Consider the following 9,643-nt stretch of genomic DNA (forward strand, 5'->3'; position numbering starts at 1 on the left):
TACTAAAAGCTTGCGGACACAGTGTTTCACGTGTAAAATGATTAGTATTCATGTATCACCTGACTGCTGTGAACTTGGTGCTTTTATAAGGTCATTTTTTTGCATACTAATTTTCTAATTAGTTTCAGCTCAATCTCTAATTAATTGTGAAATAGCTAGCTAGCCAGTGGATGGCAGAAATAGGACTTGGGTCAGCTGACTCTCATCTTGTGGCTCTCAACAGCAATATTTCCACTTCCACATCCATGCCATGCAAATCACAAGGCTGTGTTTTCAACATGACTCAGGACCAGGCTGCGGTTATTAATGACAGGACATTCAAGTGTGGAGGCCACCTGCTTCATTCTGTAGCTATGGAACTGAGGCTCTCAGTGGCCAATAACCTTTATGATATTTTTCGTTAAGAAGAACTCTAAACCCACATTTCTTATGTCACAGGGATGACCACAGTTTAAAGATTCTGAATAGGTCGTTCATATTCAGACATCACAAAAAGACGGTATTACAGCATTCATTCATAAAAAAGTTCTGGGTGCATTAAGAGGTTTTTCTGGCTGAAGTAGCTCTTGAAGGCTATATATTACTCACATATACTTTGTGAATAGGGGCATGTAAATAACTATAATTTATATAGTGAAAAAGATGTTTCAGAACAGAGTTGAAAAGAAGGTTTAAGAACATTGGATATGCGGACCAAAGATTCAAAGCATCCGATATATGGAAAAATGAATGTATCCTTTGAGTATGATGAATGTATGAAAATGTATAAAAGTGCTATAAAGCTGACATTTTGCTTTGTGGAGGACTTTTAAAAGGCATTCTACTGTTTTCTGCTTTCTAATAGGATATAACTTACAGTTATTCGTTGATAGTTTTACATATGTATGCAAATGTATCAATAGTATTCACCTGCCACCCCCTCCTCCAACTCCTCTAAACTTCATGTCCTTTTTCTTTATTTTATATCTCATGACATCCAGTCCATGCTGTGTAAATATGCGTGGGCATGGAGAAATTCACTGGAGCACAGTCAATTACTAGGGACACACTTGGGAATAAGAACTGACAGCCCCTCTCCTAGCAGCTACCAACTATCAATAGCTCCTCAGGTAGGAGTGCTGACTATCCTGTCCTTTTCCCATCCTGCTGAGATGTTGACAGGCTTGATCGTGGGCAGGTCTTATGCAGGGGAGCACAGTTGATGTGAGTTCAAGCATGCAGTGGTCCTTTCATGTCCAGAGGATACTGTTTTGCTTCAATCTTCCCTGACCTCTGGCCCTTACAGTTTTTCTGACCTGATTTCTGTGAATTTTCTGAACCTTCTTGGGTGGGAGTGTTTATTTTGTGTCTGAGCATTCTCTATATTTTGACCAGTTTGGAGTCTTTGCATAAACCCCCGCCCACTGCACACAAAGAATTTTCTCTGGTGTGGTCTGCGGGCTGCACTGATATATGGGTTTAGAGATCCCCTCCCTGGGAGGCAATTTGCCGCTGTAACATGACATAACTTTGATTGCAGTTTGAGTGAGCACTTCTGGAAACCATTGTGTCGATCCTTTTTATTTTCACATACATAGAAAGAGCTTAAAATTATAGTGCATTTTAAAATGCAAACAAACACATAACACTGTATTGCACATAGGAAATACTTTGAACACAGTACTGTGTGTGACATCACAAACTTGGACAGAAACAAACAAATTACGCAACAAGACTGGAACTATTCCAGGGTCAAACCACCTGGCGTACGTCCTGACAGAGACCTGTCGAGACACACATTGCACCTTTTTTTTTCCAGCACTTTGAAATCTGCTTTACAAATATTCCTCATATGCCGAGCTTTTGTCTCTTCTTTGAAATACACTACAGAGAAGACCGTTAAAGACTGAAAAACAACTACCATTGAAAATGAGCTGTCTACACTGAGGAAGTTGAAGAAAAGGTAATCCTTATACTCTGGGGTAAGAGAGTTGAAAAACTAATGCGGCAAAGGTCTGTAAATGGAGGGAGCTCCTACAAAGCTTGGTTTCATGAGCACTGGTCTACTTGTGAATACTTCTTGAGTTTAAGAAAATCATGAACCAGTCAAAATTTCCTGTATCAACATTCAGCTTTTACAACCACCAAAACTTCAAATAGTGCAAATGTATGAAAGCACTTCAGCAATAAATAGTAACTCTAAAGCTAGTCATTCTATTCGTTCTAGATTTAAAATATAAAGTGCATCTACGAGGCTTCCTAGCTGTCCTCTCATTGTTTGATGTGATTATCAGTCAGCAGGTGACATTTGCAGGTCACGGTCAAAGGGATCATCCTGGAGTTCCTCTCCCTCGTGTCCCACAGTCCTGTCTGGAGGAGTTGAAGGATGGTGTGAAGTTGGTTTGTGAGGTCTCTGTGGGATATTTAACCACAGGGGAGCATCCAGTCACCGAGTTTCCTGTGGTGCCGTGGCACAGTCCTGCTTCCTTGTCATCTGGAGGATTTGCTGCAGACCCAGTGTAAGTTAGCCTCACAGTCGACAACAGCAACATCTGTGTTGTTTAGGAACGCGCACCCCTCAGACCCCGTCAGGTTGAACCTGTCAAACCATAAAGATGCTTAGATTCATTTCCAGTCTATCATTTCCAGATAGTTACATGAGAGTAAACTTGTGGTGACCTCTGCCTTTTCTGTTTGTTTCCAGAGTAGAAAGGGCAAAAAAACAAAACAAAACAAAACAACCAAAACCATGTCTTTAATCCAAGTAGCCAGGGTCCAATGTGTAGAGACAACAGGCAACACCAAAACGGAATCGTTTGGGTAAAAGTAGATAGAGCTAAAGGCTCCATTTTTTTCTGATTTTCATGACATCACAGCAGAGTAGTTTATTATCGTGGTTTTTACTTGATAGATCCCTCAAGGTGCACAGTTGTAGGGGACTTATGATATGGTCACAAAATACTACTATTTTATTTAGACCATTGGTGATTTTCTTATATTCCTTGGTAGTGTAGCTGTAGCTATACAACCAGGGACCACATGCTAAAAGCTTTTCCAGAAATGCAGTTTGTTTTTGAGAAAGGGCCTCGTTAGTAGACTAGGCTGGCCTCTAGCTCACAGAAATTTACCTGCCACTGTCTCTGGGTCCTAGGACTAAAGGCATGTACCAGCACACTTAATTTAGAATAGATTTTAATACTGACAGACATTGGATCAGTGATTATGGAAATGTTAAGAGAGTGAGGAATTTATTCAACTCTGATTTTTTAGATGTTAAACATCAACACTAAATTTATAGAACATCCTCAAAACTTCAAGTCTAACTTAATAATGGGTAATGACAGTGTCTTTATTGCTGGAGAGTGTTTTCCTTAGGTATAATTAGGCAATGGAATATTGTCCTTTATTCAAGCAGAGATGAAAACTGGGAAAGGGAAATGAGACAGGCAATTCTTTCCTAACAATTGTTTTATTACCCATCATCAAAAGTGTCTGTGGACTATCTACAAAACTCACTAAGACTTGCTAAGTCAAAGTTAAATTTTTATTAGAAGGAGTGAAATGAAAATGAAAGAAGAAAAGGGATTTTTTGATTCTTAAAAATGTTAGTCCAGAGAGGACAGAGAGATTTCTCACAACTTACCAGCTGTTAAATTCTTTGTCGTTTGCCCATTTCCATGTCTGATTAGCTTCATTTTTCAGCCCGATCCAGTGTTCCAGTCCACCAGCATATCGCTTCAGAAATACCTTAAAGCACAATGAACTTATGTTAAGACTTGACTGAGCATCATGGCTAAATTGATCATTGCTAGCTGTGTGTGGCATCCGCTCATCTGAATTGCTGGTCTCTGAAAGTAGGCAACCAAACCACATAAAATACTATACAGCAGGCTCTCATTTTGACCTTCTAGGCTGTCCCTACAGTCCCCTGTGACTAAATTTTCCTGCATGTGAGACAGGTGCCCAGTTTCCACTTAGAAAAGAACACAGTAAAACAGATATGAATAAAATAGCAGCATTTGATGGGATCAGTTGCGAATCTTACCATGTCCTTTTTGGAATCAATAACAGCAAGAGTAGCACCGTCTTTAGAACAAGAATTTTGGGCTGAGGGCCAACTCCTGGTTGTGCTGGAGAAAAAGTAGCATTTCCTCTGGTAGGAAACCCAGTCATCCTCGCAGGAAGCAACATGGTGCTCAGATGACTCCAAATTCTTATACAGGCCAGGGCAATTGTACTTGCCCACTGTGGAGAGAAAGATCATTTGATTTAGTAACAGAGGAAACCAAGCCTTTTCCACAGGTAAACCTAGTTTAGGAGACACTGCTCTTTGTAAGGAGGAAGAAAGCAGAGCTCAGCTATCACTTGTGCGGCAGGATGGGGCATGAGCAGAGGGTTGCATTGTCTTGGTTGTTATGCCAGAACATGGCACAGAAGTGAGGAAAAAAATCTCAAAAATTAATGAACATTTGGGTTAAAAGGAGAAAAGAGAAACATATATTGTAAATTCTAAGTGAGGTTTTGAATATAAATGCCCCCCCCCAACAGGAATTTGAAGACACAGTCTTGGGTGCAGATTGTGAGATAAAAGAATGAAGGGCTCATTCTAGGCATAGGATAAAAGTATTGGGGAGGTCTGGGAGGAGGTGGAGAAAGGAAAAGTGTGATCAGAAGACACTATGTGAAAAATTTTTTTTTTAAATTAAAAAATACGAAGAGAAAAGTTTGTGGTATTTCTTCAGTTTGTAACATTTCTTATTTGTAAAAGGTATATATGTGTCTTGCCTTGCATGGTGGCACAGCATGCCTCAGCTGGCGCTGGGAGGTGCTGGCTATCATAATAATCCAGAGTGTCTAGTTTGCTGGTTTGAGATAAAAGACAAAAATATTGGCTACTTTTTGATCAATCTATAGGATAAATACTGTTTTTTTTTCTGTCAACCATGAATTAAAAGTCCACATTTTTCTAGTTAAATGACTAGTCACAAATCCATAATATTTAGATATTATATTCTATACAAATATATATAATATATTATATATATAATATACACGAATATATGAGCTCCCTCTTCTGTAGATGTAAATGTGATCACTCCTACATAATGTATAAACCAGACACTTCTAATATTTATAAAATTGTTGCAGCTGTCATTCGGGGAGCATGGATTCTATACTGATCATAAAACTGGCCACTTATGGTAGGAGATGTTTCTGAGTTGATCAGAAGGCCCAGTTTACTAGATCAAGCTAAGACCCATTCATTTCAGCTGTATGTGAATGCTTACTGATGGCAGGCTTCGAGAGAATTTGTAAGTACAGACTCACCTTGCAAGGCAATGATAGTTATACTTAAGGAAGTGATGATGACCACGGTCAATACAGCACAAGGGATAGGGACTTGGATGGATCCTTCGTGATGCTTCTGGAAACTCATACCGGTGCCATTGTCTGAAAAGGGAAAATAATGGTGATGAATTCAGGGTGTAAGATGGAGCATTTGATATTTCTTAAGGAATATAAAAGTAAAAATAGGTACCTGTTGCCCCATTAGTATATAATGTTGCCAGTCAATTTTACAAAATTCTGAGCACATTTGAAAAATGTCTTGTTGGCCCTGAATGTGGCAAGGCAGGCAAAATGCTGACATAATAAGTGTCATATATATTTGTAGGTATAATATTTAGTATTTAGCAGGTATAATAGGTATATTTCATAGCTATGAGAAGTTCAAGCCCACTTGTCATTTGAGACGTATAAAAGGAGCATCTGGGTGCAGTTCCTTAGTCTCCTTAGCATTAGCTACTGTTTAGGAGAGATGCGGACAACGTAATAAAGTGAGGTGTTGAATTTATGCATAAATATCTAAAAGCAGGATAAAATAAAAATTAGAAAACTCGATTATGCTTCTCGGGAATGCTAGTGCAGATATGGAACATTTGGAAGCTTTTACATATTAACACTAAGAGAGCAAACTTGAAAACAACTTGAAAATCGCTTTTGCAATGCCACGTACACATAGGGGCTGGAGAAATGCCACAGTCATTAAGAGCATGTGCTGCTCCTGTAGAGGACCAGTGTCTGGTTCCCAGCACCCATGTCAGGCAGCACATAACCACCTATAACTCCAGCTCTAAAGGGTCCAGTCCCCTCTCCTGGCTTCTGAAGGCACCTGTACATACATGATCTACACTTACACAGACACAAATAAAAACAATGTTATACACTTACCACTGTATGATCCAGACAGTCCTTTATACAAACACACACACACATACACACACACACACACACACACACACACACACACCTTAGAGAGATGTTCGTAAAATGCCTTGTACAGAAATATTCTAGATTTTATCATTAAGATCAAGTTCTGAAAATAATCCGAATATCTGTCAGCATGAGAGTGAATAAATACCTTTGGTGTACCCAAATGAAGGTATATCCACATAAACAAATTCTTAGCAATTAAAACGAAACCCTGATGCATAGAATATAATGAATCTAAGGAAACAAAACAAAACAACAAAATCACCCAGTAACGTTAAATGAAAAAAATGTATTCATTAAAGATTGCATGATATGTATTTCCATATAAATGGCACTTTAGAGCAGCCAAAATAAGGTGTGGTGTCAGATATGAGAGAAATGTTTGCATTTATGCTTGTGGGAAGGGGACCTGCCAAATGTCCCAGAGCCATGAGAATATTCAAATGTTGGTGAGAATTGTGGCTGCACAGCTGTTGTGTCATTACACACGGCACTCCTGTGGTGTGCTTACGATGATGTAAGAATGGACAGTGTAACATTTAATTTCCCAAGGTAGATTAAAATAACAAAAGAAGCACAACAGTGCTATCAAACGCATATTGAGCAGATTCTTTTCCATTTAACTTTCTGTATAAAGGTTGAGCAAAGTCACAGTTTCCTTTACCTAAGAAGAAATGTCTCTTATGTCAGGATTTGGATAGGTAGAGATATGTCTGTTCTAGCATGTAAATAGATGACTGCCACACGGAGGAGCCACACTTTGGCTTCAGATTTTGGATTTAAGTTTTTCAGGATGAACCCTCAAGATTCAAAACATTGTGTCCCCCACAAGAATGCTCTCACAAGTCCCCAAATTCTCCAGTGTGTGTGTGAGTGTGCGTTTCATGTTCATGAAATGGCTTTTTGAGTGACACTATAACTGACCGTGATAATCAGTCTCCACAGATGCAATCCCGACACTTAGGAGGCTGGTGTCTGAGCACTGTGGGTTTGAGGCTGGCTTTGGCTACAAGGTGACAAAAAGTTTTGTTTTTTTCTCATTATAAAAAAATTAACATTTCATTGTAGATGACTTTTTATAACCAAAAGAGTATTTCTGAAGACTGTATCTTGGAATTTGTAAGTTTTTGTTTTTCTTAAAATGTCTCCTTACAGATATAAGTGTGGCTAGTATAATTTACTTCATTTTTTTTAGGAGTTTCCTCCCCCCCCAACCCCTTTGGTGAGAATCTTTTTTTGGGTCTTTTAAGAAAAGCTTTTTATCAATCCTGTCCAGGTCTGTTTCCCCTTCCTTCTTTTGACACCCATACACAATCATCTTCAGAGATAGTCTTCCATAGGGTGAGCGATAAGTTCAGAGACAGATCTAGTTTCATTTCTCAGCATACGATAGCCACTCAGCTTGGACTCAGTTCATCGACAACCCTGACTTTACAGCAAACACATCCACCTCCCAAGCAACCCTAGAGCTTAGTTAGTTGAACCCATCGATCCACCTGTTGGGCAGAGTGTCGAGACCAACTCACACGTGACACTTTATTTCCATCACCAAGGGTCATTGCTAACCACAGTTCAACCCATCACCTAGGCAACAAAACATCCTCCCCCCTAACAGCTCACTCCCAGGCCTGTGCATTAATGGAGAGGTTGAAAACAGACCCACCTATTTACCAACTTTCAGTCACCTAAAGAAAAGCCTACTGGTTCCATTGCTGTTGTGTTGCTAAGGTTACAGCCATGAGAGCACAGGCTAAACATACAAGGGGAGAAGGGGCTGATCTCAGGCCATGTTTGGAATTTCTGCATTAGGTCCTTCCCTCATCCCATTATTTATAATAGTTTCATTGTTATCTTTTTTTTTTTTTTTTCATTTTAAGTAGGACATACAGGTATGGGTTCCTTAGGTATCTAAAAATGAATGAACACTGTTAATCTGTACTAGACTTCATGCTCTCAAATAAGGGGTGAGTTTTCTTTTCTTTTTACAGACAGCCAGCCTAATGGAGAAACAGAAAATAATCCCTTCCTCACTGACTATCTTGGCTGTGTTGGTCATAGAACATCTATTTACTAAATGGATAGTTCCCAAGTGCTAAGTGGTTGAGGGCTTCTCATCAATCAGATGGAAACAAAATAGGAAAATTCTGACAAAAGGGAGCATAATATATGCAGATCAGGTAGATAGAAGAGAGGGAAATGTGTAGAGGAATCATATTGAGAACAATGAAGAAAGATGTATAGCTATAGAATTTGAAGTGATTCATTGGAGGAGAGAAATAGATTTTAAAAAATGGAAGGAGGGCATCCCATAGGCCACAACAGAAGTTGACATTTTAAAGAAAGATTTACATTCTAATAAATCACACATCACATTGCAAATGTTCAGGTGCCTGTAAAGTTGCTTTCTCTGAGACTGGAGACCTGCATGCTTCCGAGCACTGGAGAAGTCGTGAAGAGAACACTGAAGAGGCAAGACACACAGAAAGCAGGCAAATGTACACGGGAAGACCACGAAAGTAACTGTCAATGTGGAAGGCAGTGTTCATTCTTTATAAAGAGGACTGAAACTTCCTGAATTATGCACAGGTTGTTATGGGAAAGTGGTGGAGAATAACTAGGTTAGGGCAGATAGTTTTCTATTTAAATCTAAAATTTGAGATGACATAAATTGTTTCAAAGAAAAAGTCCTTTAAAGATCTTCTGAAACTCACATAGCTCCTTCTCATACAAATACTTTGTTTTCTCGTAGCCAGAGAGGTACTTATCCATGCTCAGTTTCTTTTTGCTGACTGAAATAGAACACAACCAAGTCCTCCAAAGACATCTCTCCATTCTCTGCTCTATTCCGTACATCAATGTAGAGATCATACCAGACTCTAAGAAATCACATGACTTACCCCTCTGTCCTCTCTCCAGACGTGAAGAGCTGTCCTCTGTTATGGAACACTCTTCAGAATTCATTCTTGTTTTTCGTTTGTTTGGTTTGTTTGTTTTTTCCCTCTAAATTCTCCGGCGAATCTCCAGTGGTCCACAGTGAGCGCTGGTCCCCAGCTGTAGGTTCAGTGCCTCAGTCACTGAGGTGTTTCAGCCTTTATACTCCACGAGGCTGGCTCCACCCCTTCCTCCCACCTCCTACTTGCTGAACTCGGTCAGTTCTCGTTAATTTATGCTCCAGTGGCCTAGACGCCTCACCGTGTGTTGTTGTGGTGAGCTGTGGGTTTTCCCTGCTGTCTGAAATGCGCTTTCTCACAACCGTAGCTTAAGGAGGAAGAGACGAATGGGATTTTCCCAGAATCAAAGACATCCTTCCACGATTTTTTAGAAGACACAAGTAATTTAGGAAATAGCATAATCTAAGCAAGGAGTTCAGTGTGAGATTGCCGTGTTTGAT

The 9,643-nt window shown here is 39.6% G+C and overlaps 1 protein-coding gene across 1 annotated transcript; it reads right to left on the reverse strand.

The window, feature by feature from the left end:
• Positions 1-1,544: 1,544 nt before the first annotated feature.
• On the reverse strand, positions 1,545-9,337 carry LOC110559708 (early activation antigen CD69-like). Its single transcript, XM_021655286.2, has 5 exons — positions 9,150-9,337; positions 5,308-5,430; positions 4,025-4,224; positions 3,623-3,726; positions 1,545-2,578 (listed from the first exon to the last, which is right to left on the reverse strand). Exons 1-5 carry the CDS (start codon positions 9,211-9,213, stop codon positions 2,470-2,472), a joined length of 600 nt encoding a protein of 199 aa, XP_021510961.1. The 5' UTR covers positions 9,214-9,337; the 3' UTR covers positions 1,545-2,469.
• Between the last annotated feature and the right edge of the window lie 306 nt (positions 9,338-9,643).

This window comes from Meriones unguiculatus, chromosome 5, assembly GCF_030254825.1.
Source record: "Meriones unguiculatus strain TT.TT164.6M chromosome 5, Bangor_MerUng_6.1, whole genome shotgun sequence".
NCBI lineage: Eukaryota > Metazoa > Chordata > Mammalia > Rodentia > Muridae > Meriones > Meriones unguiculatus.

Coding starts and splice junctions, on each gene's coding strand:
- LOC110559708 (XM_021655286.2), bottom strand. CDS start 9,213: ATGAATTCTGAAGAGTGTTCCATAACAGAGGACAGCTCTTCACGTCTG. Junction 4,225..5,307: donor AACTATCATTGCCTTGCAAG/GTGAGTCTGTAC, acceptor TTCTCTCCACAG/TGGGCAAGTACAATTGCCCT. Junction 2,579..3,622: donor GACAAAGAATTTAACAGCTG/GTAAGTTGTGAG, acceptor ATGGTTTGACAG/GTTCAACCTGACGGGGTCTG.